Source organism: Centruroides sculpturatus, unplaced genomic scaffold, assembly GCF_000671375.1.
Source record: "Centruroides sculpturatus isolate CEXI.00-Female unplaced genomic scaffold, Cexi_2.0 scaffold537, whole genome shotgun sequence".
Lineage (NCBI taxonomy): Eukaryota > Metazoa > Arthropoda > Arachnida > Scorpiones > Buthidae > Centruroides > Centruroides sculpturatus.
Window position 1 is genome coordinate 435,659 of NW_019384802.1, and position 17,357 is coordinate 453,015.

Genomic DNA, 17,357 nt, shown 5'->3' on the forward strand with positions numbered 1-17,357 from the left:
AGAACAGATTTTGAACATATAGTGTCAGATGACCCAGATTACTTCCAATACAAACCGGATGTTACCTTATTTCGATTAAAACCTTTTACCCTGAAACTAGTTAACAGATGACCAACACGACTCTATTTTTAACGGAAAAATATGATTTACAGGGGCAAGATACTATGGTACTAATTTGAGATGGAGAGCATATATTTTATATGAAATAAATTTAAAATATGATTAAAAATTGCTACTTGGCATTGTGACGATGTCACAATAAATAATTGCTTGTTATTCATATTTTGAAATATAGAGAGTCAAACTAAAAGAAACGTATCAGTAAAAACACCAACTAACACCTGTAATCAGTTTAAACGAACTAATTTATTATATTAACAAACGTTTTCAACTGTTTTCAACAACCACCTTCAGTTTATGGAATGTTNATTGGAGTTGCCGAATGAAGAAGCAAGTTTTTCTAGTGTACTTCTCTCTATTTCCGTTTCGTCTCCCTCTAAACTCGGTTGGGCCTCCTGCAAGTCTTTTGTGAACATACAAATCATGGGGAAACAAACATATATCTTTAATACATAAAGTGGCAGTGGGTATTACATTTTCAAAGATATTATCAGTTAAAACGGTTATAAAACTACGCCCTTCGTTCACCATATGATACATTTATTTTTGGGATTCATTTTAGAACCCAGTTTACAATTGAAAGCTTCAGAAAATTCTTTCATATTGGCGATACTACCGATCACTCTGAAGTAAAACAAAAATGAAATCAAATAACTCGTCTAAAATGGGCCTATACGATAACTATTACCTGAATTGATCAGCGGCGTGTTCGTCATCGGCGTGAGCCAGAGCCGCGTACCACGGTGGAAAACTACTACACCACGACTATAATAAAATAAAATGTATTAAATATTCGTCTTTAATAAAATGCATCATTATTACATTTAGGAAAATTACCTCAGCGAAAGATACAAAGAACAATTGTTCGGGACTGTACTTTTCTAGACCCGGCAGACGTTTCTCTCTACCGTGACCTTCTACCCATTTTTTATAACCCTGTTCGAAATTTAAAAATAGGTAAATAAAGCTGTTTATTTAAATCTGTTCGTAGAATTCATAAATTTCTTGCAAAAATGTCAGAAATTTAATAAATTATAAATTATTTTCATTATTTTCATTAGACTAATAAACTTTGCCCCCATTCGTATTTTGGAAAAGACTATTGTAGGAATATATAATAAATTTATAAGAATAAATTATAATATATAGAATCATTTTACCAGATAAGCTTGACGTATTCCACCATTATCGGCAATATTTTCCGATAAAGTTTTCTTTCCGTCGACCTAAAATATCGTAAAATAAGTTTCTGTATATTTTATATAATTTCATTCGCATAATTAACTAAAATTTTAATTCTTTATCGTCGTAATGCTTCGTGTATAAAACACGCGAGTCAACTTGATTTTAATTCGAGAAGCGCGCTAAACCAGTAGGAAACCTTTATTTATTATGCAATAAAAGCTTTAGAGGAGAAGATGGTATTATGGAACACTGCGGGTATTACGGAACCACCCCATTTCGAACCGATAATAAAGGCGAACCGTAGCGGAACGTGGCCGAACTGAACAAGGCGGACATCCATAGCGAGGGGAAAACCCGTTTTACTTCAGTTAAACGGTTGTCCGTATTTAATCGGCAAATTTGTTATTTTTCAAAATTCGCCAGTTTTGAATGCTAAGCGAATTTAATTATTTTTAAAATGTAAATCGTGTAGTTGTAGGTTCACCGATGCACCGTATTCCGTTCCAGAGACTTAGGGGTACGTACTAATCTGCGCGATTTTCACGTTTTTAAAGTTTGGTGCCGACAGGAATTAAGTTAACCCAAGACGGAGACGCGCGAAATACGGACCCCATCGGCGCTTTCAATACGGAACCCGACTCCCCCTGGTGTTCGGTATTACTAACAAATTCAAACCGTAAAATAATGTTTTTACGTTTTATTTTATTTACGAAAACATTTTTTAAATTTAAATACTATCTTAACGAGAAATAAAATGTAAGGTAACAATCGAAATAAACATTTTTTTCACGAAAAAAAAAAATATCGTCCGTTTACAAAATAGCGAAACTGAGCACGCGCGAAGTGACAGTATCGTCTGGTAAAGTAAATAGTCTACGAGTAAGTTGAAACTTTTATGTTTATTTATTTGAAAAATAACAATAAATTTAGCAGTTGTGATAAATGGGCACATCGTTCTTGTGCCAATATTGAAGTGATGACTCTCCTTTTGACTTGCCTGGTTTTAAAGATGACACTGCTTGTCTGTTTGCAGATGATAGTCATAGGGAGGTGTGGGTGCAATGCCTAATGTGCGCTATGTGGGCGCATAAAGATTGCGCCGATGTTGAAACGGAGCGTTATATTTGTCATTTTTGTAAATGATTAGCTTCTTCTTTCTACATTTCTTTATTATTATTATTATTATTAAATCATTTTTGCGTTAAAATACATTGAAGTAAATAATTTTGTAATTATTTAACATTTTTTGTCCTTTCCTATTTGTTTTTGGCTACATTAAAGCATTTTTTGAAAATATACAGTAAGGTTCCGTATTACCACCCGATTTTCTCTAAGCCTACTTTCTGATTTTTTGCACAAAAGCCTTCGAAAACCGTACTTATAGTTACACTAGCGAAAAATCCAATTAGGACCATTTAGTTTAATAGTTACCAGTACTTTTTGCACAAAAAATGTGGGTGTAGTTACGATACCTTGTTTACAATTCACTAAAATGTAATTGGGGTTCCATAATACCACCTTTTCCTCTACCATTTGTCTGCAGTATAAACTGAATTTTACTCTGATGATTTGAAGATATTTTAATTAAATAAGAAAAAATGTAAAATATCACAAGTGTATTTTTATATATGCGTATCTATATAAATATAATTTACGTTTTCTCTTTATTAATATTTTTTTGTTTTGCTTTTTTCGCCCCGTGAGTACTAAGAGAACATTTTTCGGCCAGGTCCTTAATGGGGCGGCCGAACGGTGAGAAATGTGACCCGATATATCGGGGACAGAACACCCCGAAAAATTAGTGGAGTTTATTGATTACCCGAAATCGATCCTGGGTTCCCCGGAATGATAACCCCGAGATCCTGGACTAAAGCCTTAAACGCTTCGATAATCAATAATCACACATTAACAATCACTATAATATCATAATGCTACAGTCTATTACTAACGTCACTTCTGGATTTAAAAAAGATACCTAAGGGTATCGAAAAATTCTCTCCTCAGTGGGTATTTTGTAAGTCAAAACTTACATTACCGCTGAGGAGAGAATTTTCGAACATTCTTTACTTATCTAGAAGTAAAGGATGTTCGAAAATTCGTCCGAATACGTCGGGCCCGGCCGCCTCATTGTGGGCCTTGCTGAAAAGGCCCTCTTAGTGCCCACAGGGTGAAAAGAGTTAAAAAGAAAGTAGTACAAATCATAGACGATACTATCTGTGTTCAAATCACACACTATAAAATTCAATTCTGTAGAACTTAAATATGAAGGGACGTAAAAAAGTATAAGCTAAAATAACGGAAACATTAAGTGTTCATCTATATGTTTGCATTGAACTAAATTAAGAACATGAAGAAATAGGAATTAAAAAACTTACTTTTCTTTTGGTACCTTTTCCGTATGCGTAAGAACTGTACTGATCGATAAAACACTTCGATCTTTCCTTAAATTCTTTTCTGGATTTTTCTGTCCACCAGTTTTTAAGATTTCCATATTTATCTTTTAAACTTCCTGAGTTGAAAATATTTAACATTTCATTCGCAATTTGATTAATACATTTGCAATAAAAAATGATTTCGATCCGATACCTGACTCGTCGAATCCGTGAGTCATTTCGTGACCGTAAATGAGTCCCATTCCTCCGAAATTCATAAATCTGAAATTAGTCATTTTACAAATATATCTGCAGATAAATCATTACATTTGCTTTAATTAAATTACTACTAACTTGGGTCGTTCGGCATCGTAATATGGTAATTGCTGAATACCGGCGGGAATTACTGAAAACATTATTTATATTAATGAAATAACAGATTATATTTATGATTAAGTTTGAAATAAATAAGTCCATCGCCAGCTGATATCCTATTTACCTTTCCTCGACTCGCGCTGCGACTTGACACTTTGCCAGTCGAGCAATGCCGTGTGCTGTTCGAGTTGTCACAAACATTCGTCTTAACCAAAAATTATGATAGTTTGAGAACGACTTTCGGCATTTCGTTTATGAGTTTGTCAAGGGTTCTCGCCTTAAAAAAGTCACCATTTTCACAAATTAATCGCATACACTGCGGAACAACTTTCAGTGAAGTGTTTCACGTTAGACGTTCCACGTGACGATACGTCTATTCGATGTACAGTACCTTCCTAGAGAGCGAATTTGCTACAAGTTTGAGAGTTGTTCTAGAACTGTTCGCGAACACTCGTCTTTTCCAGGTACGTGAACTTTTCACGCACGCTACTAGAATAGGTCTGCAATCTGTACACGTCTTTATATGTCATGGTTGTAATTTGTAAGACTATGCAAATTTTAAGGAACATCTGTCATGTTTTACGTTGATGAGACATACTTAATACATCGGTGATCATACATCGGTTATGCAGTGGGCTACATCAGCTTGTGGCAAACGGTAAATAGCGAATGGATTCTAGTTAATCATGGTTCTGTTGATCTTATTTTGCAATGTGAATTTTATATAGTTCGATTCATTTATTTGTTACAACTTTTTCTTGGCTTGAATTAAATAACTTTTGTGAACATACAAATCATGGGGAAACAAACAGAAAATCTTGTTTGGACAGAAAATAAAATTATATTACGAAGTGAACCTGAACCGCAAATTCAATTATTAAAAACTATTTGATATTTACCTAATAAAACCTAATAATTATTAGTAATTGGATTCATTTGACAATAAACGTAATCTGAGAGAGAGAGGTACAGTACGTAGAAAAATTACATGAAGAGGGATTAATCACAAATAACTCCTGTAAACTTTTGTTGACAAGTTTGAAGATCCATATAATCCAATAAAATAATGAAGATAATAAAATTGAAGGCAATCAAAGAAGAAAAAGAAAGAATGGCAGAAATTGAAAGAAGATAGAACGACAAAGAATGGCAACCGAATCCCGAACAGAGGTGTTAGAACATTCGGAGCAGGACCGAAATCCTCGTCCTCGCTACCTACCAATATATTCGTACTCGCTGTGAAAGAAGCCTGCCTTTACCAATTATTGATTGATTAAAGAGAGTGACAGAGAACAGAGAAATATATCACGCTGCTCTGTCTGAAGAGACTAGTGACTCTTCACAACTGTAATTTTGAGTAGAGAGCCTCACTGATTCCTCCTGCTAAAACAAATTCCGTTCCGGATCTCGTTCAGTCTTTTATGTATTTATGTTCCTAGAAAATTCTATCGGACTCCAAATCTTTCTCTTTCAAAAATATTTTATGTTACAGTGTCTCACAATTAAACATCGCGTCGCACGAAAATTTTGCTGGTCAAATCCCGTAAATTTTCGTGCGATATGATGAAAACACTAATTCGTTGTAACATTAAATTCTGTTGTAGAATTTCGCAGGATGAAAATTTATTTTAATCACAAAAGACACAGTCTGTCCAAAAATCACTTTTTGAAACCACCATTTATTCTGATCATGTGTTCCAGAACACCATCGATAACCCGACCTTTCTTTGTAGGCTACTAGGTCGTCAGGCTAAAACATTCTATAAAAAACACACAAAAATATCTAATCAAAACACTAAAAGTAAAAAAAAAAAACTTATTTTTTTTTTTACTTTTAGTTAAACTTTACTTTAAAAAGTTTTACTTTTTAATTAAAGTAAACTTTTTTTACTTTTAGTGTTTTAATTGGATATTTTTGTGTGTTTTTTAAAGAATGTTTTAGCCTGACGACCTAGTAGCCTACAAAGAAAGGTCGGGTTGTCGATGGTGTTCTGGAACACATGATCAGAATAAATGGTGGTTTCAAAAAATGATTTTTGGACAGACTGTGTCCTTTGTGATTAAAATTAAATTCTGTTCTTGAAAACAAGAAAAATAGTCACAAAAGGGAGTGAAATTCCTATTTATGTAGATTGATTTTGACGATTATCAATAACAAAAAAGTTGGCTGATGTCATTCTCGAAATCAACAGACAAAATTCAATTCAATATGGAACCCACAAATGGATTTCAATCTACGAATTTCCTACTGGCTTGAATTTAAGGACGAATTTATTAAATATGATTAATTAAATATAATTGTATCCCTAATAACAACGGTACGTCATCAGTCATACAAAGCTTACACTTTCGTCAATTCGATTATAGTATGAAAATTTAATTAAATGTTGATAATGTGTTAATGTATTCATTGGTTATATTTTACACAAAATAACTTCAGTTGTTACCGAAAGACTACTGAATAGAAATTTTGGGCCTAATTTAGATAAACTAAAGAAATCTTCGGAGTAATAATTGAAGAAGATTAAGACTAAGGTTATTAAGATTACAAAAATGCAAATTGAATTTAATATCGAATCGCATAGCTGCAGTATTTGTACTTCATCAATTTACCATAACTATCAATGTAGATGAATAAACAGACTTTATTATAAAAACTAAATAATATACTTTTCATCGAATGACAATGAAAACTTATCAATAGTTGCAGAATACAGAAATGGACCCTCCAAAGTTTATAATTATTTCTGTTTTACTATTCTCATTTTGATATTCTTTGAATAAATTTAGTATATTTGAGTCTTTGTAAATATTCATTTTTTACCTTTCCTTGTATTACTTTCAAGCTTGTGTCGTTAGTATATATTGATATAGTAGTAATATTGTAAAAGAAAAATAGTTAACCTGTCATGAAATTATAGAAAAAAAAATATATGATTTAGCATTAACGAACTTAATTTGTCACTCTCTCTTCTTGGTAAATTATTTATCTATTCATCTGATAAATTAAGCAGAATATCACTTTGTAGAACAAGATATTCTTTTTATCAATATATTCCTTAGCTTATGTAAAATGCTTCTGCATTTCACGTTGCTAGTGCTTAAATGAGGTTCACCTTTTCTTGCCTCTGTTTAACATTAGTGAATAATATTTAAACAAACTGTTTTGCAAAAAATCCCATATTGTATGGATAATATCGGAGTGAAATAAATATTTGAAGAATTTAATTGCTAAACCGCTGAACAAAAATAAGATTAACAAGATAATTGGGACACGTATCTAACATCATTAGATAAAAAGCGGTAAATTTTTGAAATATTACTAATTTCAATGTTGAAATATGTTATAGGATAGCAGCTGGCGACGAGTATTCCTACTTAAAGGTAGAATATATCTTCAACTCGTTCTCAGTTTTTCTTTTTTAGTATTTTATGTTCAATTACGTTAAAATATAAAGAATTAACTTTAATTTTTATCAATTTCTGAATATATATATACGGCATTTACTTGTGTGCTTTATAATATACTCACTGACAATATTCAAATCTGGAAAATAGAACGCATTCAATTGCGATCCTCCTAATTCAGAAATTCGTGGCCACCTTAAAAATTAAATCATCGAAATAAATAATAATAATAATCATATTAAATATAAACATTTCTGAAGTGGCGAAATTTACTTTGATCTATCATTTTTTTGATGATAGAAATCCATATATTTCCTAAACGAAAAACGTTGCAAGTTTAAAGTATTTTCAAAAGAATTGTTGGTCATTTCGGGAAGCTACAAATATAAATATTATTTTATTAGGCATTACATTATTTACTCATTTGTATAAAAAATTGTAAAAATTAAAACTTCCACTTACTTCTTTAAAATAAACTTCCAGTTCTTTCACGTCTCGAGTCCATTGTGGAAAGCTCAAGAACGTCACCATATGATTCAACTGTTTCGAAACATTTTCCTATTTTAACAAGGTCTAAGACGGAAATAATACGAGAATTCGCTCTGACTTACTTTGTCTTGAACCGCTTCTTTCGTTGGTTTATCTAACCAGGTCGTTTGATCAATCATTTCTTTCATGGCTTTCGTCATATAATCGATCAATTCTTTGCTCTGAGACAAAAACAGAAACCGTAATCGTGATATTGTATTTTACACTTAATTCGAGATAATATAAANAAAATAAATAACATTTAATTTAAAAATGATTTATTAATTAAAATTCAACTTTAACAAAATAATTTCTCACATTAGTAATTTGTTTTTTTAACCAAAATATATCATCGATATCTTTATCGATAGAAGTTTCATTGGAGTTGCCGAATGAAGAAGCAAGTTTTTCTAGTGTACTTCTCTCTATTTCCGTTTCGTCTCCCTCTAAACTCGGTTGGGCCACCTGCAAGAAGAAAATAATATATATTTAATTTCTGTATTTTAATTTTTGGGGTTTTCTCAGAAGAAAAAATAATTTATATATATAAAATATTTCGATGAAAAATTTGTATTTTTGTTTGAATCGCTTATGACTGAATGCGATTGTAAAATCATTTTTCTGCTCCACTTTTATTATCTGTTCTGTCATTCACTTTTTACAGTTTTATTTATTTATTTTTTCGGCTCTTTCCTCTATGTGAGCGCTAACTATAAGGGTTTATTCAACCCAATCATGGGCTAGGCCCACAATAGAAGAATTTGTTGGTGAGAGACGAGGTCCTCTATACCGGGATAGATGGCTCATAAAAAACTCGTGGAATTCCTCGGAGTAGAAGGATGATGCAATCCGGACGTCGAATATTATAAAATATTGTAACGAGGTAAGAATTTTGATTACTTAAATCTAATCAACGTGTACTAATGATTCATTTCAATGAATCATCACAATTATAGATCACTTAGTTTGTTAATCGTAGAATATTAAAGCAAACTAATTGATTGATAATTTCGCTATTTTGTTGTCAGTAAAAATTCTTATTTTCGGAATAAACGTTAATTTTAACCGTTTCCGATGTGTGTGAGGAAATTTAAGATGAATGAGCAGTTAACGTGTGTATTTAACAGTTAGGTACTGTACTTCATTTAACAATTCAAAGACTAAAAACTAAATAAAAGCAATTAATAACTTACTTCGATGATGTTTTCACTCGTGTTAAACGGATTTATAGTAATCATTATTCCTAAAGGTGAACTGATGATGTAAGTCTTAAAAACTTTCAAATATAATTCGGTCCAATGAGAACGGGAACTACGAAAATTACGCTCGATCAGTGGAAAACCTCCCGCTTCTTTAGTCACTTTTTTAATCCAAGCTATATTATCGGAGTTTAAACCATCTGTAATACAAATAATAGCAGCGTTGAAATGTCTCTACGTTATAATTGAGGCGGAGCGTTAGCGAAACCTCTTCTATGTGGCTTAGAGAATTGTGTTCGTTCTCAAAATCGGGACAGGGTCCAACATATCCGGACCAGCCCCGAAAAATTCCTGGGTCCTCCAGAGCGGTAGGCTGCCACCTTGACCGCTCGGCCATTCGTCCCAACACGGCCGAACCTCAATGTCTTCCGTTGCCGGCAGGTACAAGAATGGCCTTTCCCGTGGTTGGCAGGAACGAGGATGACCTCTTTATGGCGACAAGTGCAAAGTTTACCCGTCCGCGCCCGTCAAGTACAAGGATCGCCTCTTCTGTGAAACAGAAGACGCAATCCTTAAACACAGAATTCTTAGCAATTTGTTTCAATGCGGTTTTCCCATATTCCGAAGATAAGTAACTAACTATATGTTAATTTATAATGAAATTTTACATTCCTGGCATTGCAAATACAGTGTGAAATTGCTATTGCTACAGCAAAATAACGAATTTTATATTAATATTATACCTGTAATAATTTTAAGTAGTTTTGACATACCGAGAAAAGTTTTAAAATTTCACTCGCATACACTCGCTTATTTTGTTTTAGTTTACTAAAAACGTACAAAGCTTTGATGCGGAATAGAAATTCTTATACGAGCTCTTTATCTCGCATCTCTTTGTAATCTTTAATTTACTAAAAATGCGAAACTAAAAATGCGAAATAATAAAGTTAACAGCGATGATAATAAAACCAGGAATAATACTTCCGTGTGAAACGGGAAACGTTCTCGATTGCTTTATCGGGCAACTCGCCCTGGGAAATAAGGGTGGTAATAGTATCGAAAATTATACTGTGTAAAGAAAAATATTCTAAAATGTTTGCATTATCCGTAACATCAAATCGCGCACTTAAAATGCATAAAATTTCATAATTCTTATTTAAAAGTATTTATAGTGTTTTAATATATAGTCACTTACCATATTCTATACAAACATCGAAGGCCTTTAAGATTTTTTTTACACTATTGGGCAGATCTTCGTTCTCCTTTTCTAATTTAAATATCTCTGTAATAAATTCAGATGGGATTCGATTAAAATCTATTTAAATTAATATAAAAGTAAGGGGGATAAAGGTCTTTGGAACCTTTAAAAGTCTTTTCCAGATTTTCGTTGGCTGCCTGTAACATCCTCGTTTCGTCTTCCGAATTATCTTTTATCCATTGTCCACAACTGAATTGATAAAAGTCCTCGCACGGATCGACAGAAAAGTTCATCGTATTCAAGAAATGATTAGCTAATTGCATAAAATATACATGAAACTTTCTTTCAATATATTTATAATTTATTAAATCCAGTTTTTCAATTTAAGCAATTTACCCGTCTTTACACACGAAGGTTCTGTACAGATTTCCTCCATTTTGTGTTTTCTACCTGAAAGAATAAATTTACAGTCGATGAGAATACAAAACATTGCCGTATCTTGAATTTTCTCATTTGGCAGAGACAATATAGCCATAAAAATTATATAACAGATACAAGAGAATTATTTGTACAACTACGCGATGTGGGTAATACATTTTTAAGGGCTCTTGTCGCGGCCATTCTTGATCGGCAAATATCTTAAAGCGATTTAACGCAAACTAGACTGGCTAAAGTAATAGTAAATGTATTTGTTGATCACCCACAGACCATATTTCGTGTGTGACATTACAATAGTAAAGCTCTCATCGATTCGATAATTTGAAATTTATTGTCATTCTAAAAAGGTAGAATAATAAAAGAAAACTATTAATGGCAATATTAGCTATATATAAATGAAAGAATAATTTGATCACGCTTTACGTTGACATCTCCAGGAAATAGTAGCAGCAAGAAAATATGAAAACAGATGGAAATTAATTAATTAAGATGCAGTTTTGTGATTAATATTTGTAAAAAAAATTCCAGTTATAATAGACATTTCTGAAATAATTAAAAAGGAAGCAACAAAAATTAGAAAAGAAATATTTTATACTTTAAAATTATCTTACTTAATAACAACTATCCTTGGAAATGATTAACTCGCAGCTAAATGATGCTATTAATAGAACAATGAGTATCACAATTCGTCAGTTTAATCAGAAAACTTCATACTGATCTTACGTAAGACGTTTCCAAAAATGTTAACAATTATTCTAACAATTTGATATATTTATCAACAGGGAACTGTTCTTAAACGGAATATAAAAGTTCAGTATTTTGTTCATAACATACTTTTCTTTAGTCTATAAATTTTGTTCCAAGTATTTTATACTTTTCCGACTGTTATACTGTATATAACAGAGGAAAAGTATGGCGATCGCCTCAAGATTTGGACTCGGGACTTTGAAACGTCGAGATATGCAAAAACTCGGGTTTGTTTGTCTGTGTGTGTGTGGGGGGGCACAATTTTGTTTACCGATTTTAAAGCTTAATAATTCCTATGCATTTTGTTTCTAAGTTATCGAATATTCTTCGATATCTTAGAAAAAATACTGCGGGGTCTCCACCCCTACCGCTCCTAAAGCCTACTCCCTCTTAAGCTGTTTTGTGTTTTGCAGTTTCATTGTTGTAAATACTCGAGTCAATAAATGTACATTTTAATTTCTAAAACTATTGCTTTTATCAATTTCTCCCAATCCCCATCTCAAAAGCCCGAGCCCGAGCAGCCGGCTTGCTGAATTTTATTGCCAGGCATTAAAATTATTCAAACGTAGCTGAATTCTCTATGAGGACCCAACCAGGTCCAGTTCTAGAATCACTTTTTTCACGTTATATCCTGGATTAAACAGAACGAAAACGTTCGATTTTTAAACAGTGTTTGCCATTTTCTCGGTATATTTAATACATATAGTTGAACACGCGTTTAATTCTTCACAACCATTGATACGCGATGATAAACACGGTAGGAATTAACATTTATTTCTTATTCTCCTTTCATTGTGTTCGTTCCGAGTGTAACGAGTAACGAATACTTTTGAAAAAGAGCATTTGTTACTTCGTCTCTCGGTGAGTAGCGAAAACGCGAGTGTGTTTATTATACGCGTATCGTTAAAAAATAAAAATAGTTGATTTAGTGTGACGGACATCGTAGAGTGATATATGACATCAAATACGTTCTCAACGTGGCATCTTAAAAGAAAATAAATAATTTTTTAAGATATATTGGGTTTAAGAAAAGGTTTTTGAGTTTTTTAGAAAGATTTTTCAATTTTTCAATTTAATTTTTATTTTTTGGTTGCGTGGTCGGAGAGACGTGAGAACGGACAGGGTTATCTCGGTGAAAGACGATTCTCTTCCGGCTTACCAGATGTTCGCATTTTCTTAAGACATTTGTTAACTCGATGTACAGTATTAATAACTGCTAACTGTAGATAGTGGAATTTTAAACTCTAAGTCGTAAAAACTCAAAAAGTATGCCACTCGTATCCCACTGTAAACGAAATAATCATTTTTGGAATGCAATCCCTGACTCTTTTTGCTTGCAACGTTGTCAAAAATGACCATCTTTGCTGTTTGTATGGAAACGATATCTTCCCAAAATTTATCAAGCGCCATAAAAGCATATTATCTAGTGGCATTTGTTTCTCGAGTCTATCTAAACCAGATGTTAAAAAAGAAACTTAGTAGTGTCATTAAATAGTTATTTAATAGTTATAACGTGTTAAATATCACAATAATTTTAATTAAATCGTACTACTGATTTCTATCGTGACGCCTACTGAAAAACACACAATTTTTTTCTGTTTTATACAAGTTTAGACCTTAATGTAAATACAGTATAATCAAATAAATAAACATTTAATACATTTAATATAATATTCAGTTAAAATAAACTTTTAGTTTGTTGTATATATGTTATATATAAATAAATTGAAAAAATACAGGTACCCCACCGAATTTTCGGCGATTGATGGTCCGGCAGTTCCTTTAATCCGGACAAAATTACGAGAGAGAACTCGAGTATTAGTGGTGGTGTCAAACGTAACGAATACTAAATGTGAGTTTCTAGCAGTCCACGGTATATTTTAGACACGTGGAGGTGTATAATTAGTGGGTTAGAGGCGTGTTGATGCATTATTATTATACGGCAAGGAGTGCCGAAACCCTCGGCACTCCTCGTCGTACCGGAAATTCGGCGGTGTACCTGTTTATCTAAACAATTATATTATTAAGAACTTTGTATCTTATTGGTTATAACACTTGTGTGAAATTTTTATTTTCACAATAAATATTAGTTGTATTAATTTTGGTAATTAATCGTTAATATTAAAAAATGATTACCTAAAATGGCTAAAGTAATAACTGCAATTATCAGAGCAAATGCTAAGACCAGAAGAACGATGACGGCTATACATAACTTTTTCTCTCTCGTCGTCCTTTTTAACCCGCTGTATAAATTATATCCTTGTTTAGTGCATATAGAATCATTTACACGTATATAGCGTAATAATGAATTTACTCACACGGCATCGGTTCCGTCACTTTCAACTTCACGCTTCGGATTCCAACTCGAACTCATTACAGTTTATGTAAAAATTACCTGAAATATAATTATTATTACCCAAAATTTAATTGTCTTATTTGAACAATTTTTCAAAAATAGTTCCATTGATTCGTATTACACGTTTTGTTATAATAGTTTGCTGGACACTAAAATTATCTTAACCTTCCACCGCTCGAAACGATCCTCGTCGATCAATTCATTTCTTCCGATTTAAAGTTTAAATAAAAGTTAACTTAGATGTGTTCGGTCGTTCATCGACTCTCGTCCCTTCAACATCGATTATTGTACTGTACAATTTGAAGTTGAAGCGGGTAAATGCGCTCAACAACTCGGAATATACAGGATGACTTTTTTTCATAATTTTGATATCTTCGGAATGAAAGATATCGAGATCAACGAACTCGCAGAATCGTCGTTGACGTCGCGCATTTCGTCGACCATTCATATAGAATAGCACTAATATGTATTAGTTTACTTGTCTATGTTAGAAATTTGCCATTAAATTACGATTATGCATTGGCCTCCGGTTACCGAAAATGCGAATCGAACAGAATATCGATCGACGTTATTTTAAAGAAAATGCATTTTTTACGGTAATTAACAAACCTTTTCGCCTAAAAATTAATTGACGATAAATTTAGATGAAAATTGGATTCGTTTCGGTTATCAAAATGCATAAACGTTGACGAAATACAGTAGCCTAAACTGTATAAGATGGAAATAGTTCACTGTTGGCGGGTATATCGACAAGAATCTTGTACAACAAAATTCATTATTTCCATCGACAAAAGAATTGCAAATAGTTTTCCATTTTTTTCAGGAATTTCGGGCAAAACAATTTTGAAATTTGGGCGAAATTTGGAGTCGTATCGAATCTTGGCGATTCCCGATAAGTTCCGAACGGATGAAAATCCTACGCTGGAAGTAAACTCTCACTTACAGTTTCTACTAGTTTTCACTAATCCTAATACTTAGTAAATTCAAATCGTTCATTATAAAGGAATTTCTGCTTAAATTGTTAATTAAATAACTAAATTCCAGTTGTGCGTATATCTAGTCTATCTTAATTAAGATATTCGTACGAGATAAAATAGTATGTAATATAGTGTATTTAAATAAGTTCTCGGTAGTTATACGTATTGATATATTTAATATCTATGTACAGTCAAACCTGCGAATTGAAGGAAACGTAAAAAATGGCCGCTGTTTAGAGAGACCGTTATTGGAGAGGTTCGACTCTACGTACCTATAATTGTAATTACATTAGAAATTTATATTGGCTTCCGTTATAATAAAGCAATACCTAAACCTCCGAACATTTAAAAATACTTTATAAATTCGAGAAGGGTTCTTACCCGCTTCCTGTTGCGTCGAGCATTGACCAACGACGTATAAATCGTACGGACAGAAATGTGCTAGGCGATATAAAACTTTTTATAACCAAACTGTTTCGTCACCTTATACTTTTTATCGGTTTTTGCCTTATCATCCGATCGTATCCGATGCCCAATATAAACATAAATTAAATATTCCTTCCGATTTAGATATATTTAAGTGTGTACGAGTAGATTAATTTAGGAATTCCGCTTCGTATTTTGTACTTAACGAATGAGTTTCTTTCCATTTAACTGTAAAACGCATCTGGAAATAATTACTCCATTAAACAGTGTCACCGGATCGTGTGACGGCTAATTACATAAGCAGAAATAACTTTCGCACTACGATATTAAAGACGAATCGTCCTTGGTATGGTCTTTAATTGTAACTTAACTCTTACGTTACGTAGACTTTATATTTTTTTTTTAGTACAGTAAATACACCGCTTACTATTTTAAAATAACTAATTTATCAATTCACGCGTTACTCGTTGTAATCGTGGGCCTCGTGTCCTTTACCTTTGTAAATAAATAAAAAAGATATAGGGAAAAGATTTGAACGTGACAAACGCGCTTCTAAATATTGTATACGCGTGTATATAAGTTCTCTCTTCATCCATAGTGATGCGATGGTGAATGTAAGTTTACGAGTTCTAATTAGGGTCCCCCTAATATATTTAGATATTCGGTTGTTTTGTTGACATTTATTATTTACACGTGTTTGTAAGCTACGCATTTAGCTTTTTTTTCTGTTTATTTTTGCATTTTATTCTTGTTACGCGGTGTTTTTGTCTTTATTTATTTAATTTTCTTTGCCATAGTTTGCGTTACCGATTTACTAAGAGGAAGATTTTAATTAATAAAGTGTCGATGTAACAAAAGTTCGTTGACTGTTCGATTTCGAAACGTATTTTTGTCACCAGACCGAGATTTATTTTGTATTTCTATTAATTTATAATGATGTAATAGAAGGACGTAATCGATGACGCTATTACTGTACGTTCGCTTCTCGCTTTCGAAACCTTCGCAGTATCGTAACTAGCTTTTAAAGTGCCCTATACAAGACTTTATTTTTGGCTTCCTTTTTTGTGAAAAAATAAAAAAAAATACAATGGAAATGATCGGTTATTTTTAACTTTAACTAGAAACGTTATGGAATCGGCTCCACGGCCGAACGATTTAAAATTTGAAAGTAAAAATATAATACGGATCGTTTTTTGATATCCCACTTTAAGTCTCCTTCCCTTTGTCCCGCTTAGTTACGGCACTGTCTTCACCGATCGAAATTTGTGGCGCGAGATCTTAGAAATGCTCTCGAGAAAATGCTAGAAATATAGTTGTGTCCATAAATATTAAGAAAAATACTTTCGTATATTTATAGATGTTTTGGGTGATAATGAGAGACAGTGTGAGATAAGCGGAGGGACGATACCTAACGACCGCTTACACTGCGCAGGTTGTTAAAACCCAATCTCTGCGTCGGTGGATGGCTTAGGAGGGCAAAAAGTGGGTGGGGAGGTCGCGAGCGCGTGGACGGGTGTCTTCACGGAAAAAGGATCGACGGGTCGACAGGTTAACAAACGGACCATTTATTGATTAACTAAAGTTAACGTACAAAACTCGGTTACGAGTCTATCTGACTAAACGCTACTCGATTAAATGCTACTCGGGGAGAGAGTTCACAAAGTTCTAACAAATACCTCTATATATAATATTGAAGGGGATGGCGGTCGTATGTCTTCTCCGACGGGATTCCGTTCCCGAACACGGAGATCGACGACACAAGTACAGAAAATAACTTCCTCGGGCCGATCCGCCCTATGTTTCCGGTAGCGCGAGCTTTTATAGCGTTAGTGTGAGAAAGCCGTCCGTTTGTTGACGATGACTCGCATTTCCTGGCAGCTAAGTGTCAACTTTCCCACCTAACCATTGATAGTTGGAGGAGACCTCTGCTCCGATACTCCGCGAGAAGTTTTTTCTATGGGAGTGTTTACAAAACTCGATCGACGAAAAAAAGGAAAGTTTCCTTTCATTTACAAAATTCCCGCAATA

The 17,357-nt window shown here is 33.1% G+C and overlaps 1 protein-coding gene across 1 annotated transcript; it reads right to left on the reverse strand.

Moving 5' to 3' along the window:
* Positions 1-559: 559 nt before the first annotated feature.
* On the reverse strand, positions 560-17,159 carry LOC111629566 (endothelin-converting enzyme 1-like). The gene is made up of 20 exons (XM_023373479.1): positions 17,006-17,159; positions 15,285-15,570; positions 13,889-13,965; positions 13,707-13,813; positions 10,782-10,835; positions 10,549-10,698; positions 10,383-10,469; positions 9,182-9,387; positions 8,313-8,453; positions 8,072-8,203; positions 7,923-8,000; positions 7,734-7,837; positions 7,585-7,655; positions 4,032-4,083; positions 3,892-3,959; positions 3,681-3,814; positions 1,281-1,346; positions 958-1,056; positions 809-885; positions 560-744 (listed from the first exon to the last, which is right to left on the reverse strand). Exons 3-20 carry the CDS (start codon positions 13,942-13,944, stop codon positions 645-647), a joined length of 1,782 nt encoding a protein of 593 aa, XP_023229247.1. The 5' UTR covers positions 13,945-13,965; positions 15,285-15,570; positions 17,006-17,159; the 3' UTR covers positions 560-644.
* Positions 17,160-17,357: the final 198 nt, after the last annotated feature.

Coding starts and splice junctions, on each gene's coding strand:
- LOC111629566 (XM_023373479.1), bottom strand. CDS start 13,944: ATGAGTTCGAGTTGGAATCCGAAGCGTGAAGTTGAAAGTGACGGAACC. Junction 8,454..9,181: donor CGAGTGAAAACATCATCGAA/GTAAGTTATTAA, acceptor TTCTTCTTGCAG/GTGGCCCAACCGAGTTTAGA. Junction 7,838..7,922: donor TGGAAGTTTATTTTAAAGAA/GTAAGTGGAAGT, acceptor TTATATTTGTAG/CTTCCCGAAATGACCAACAA.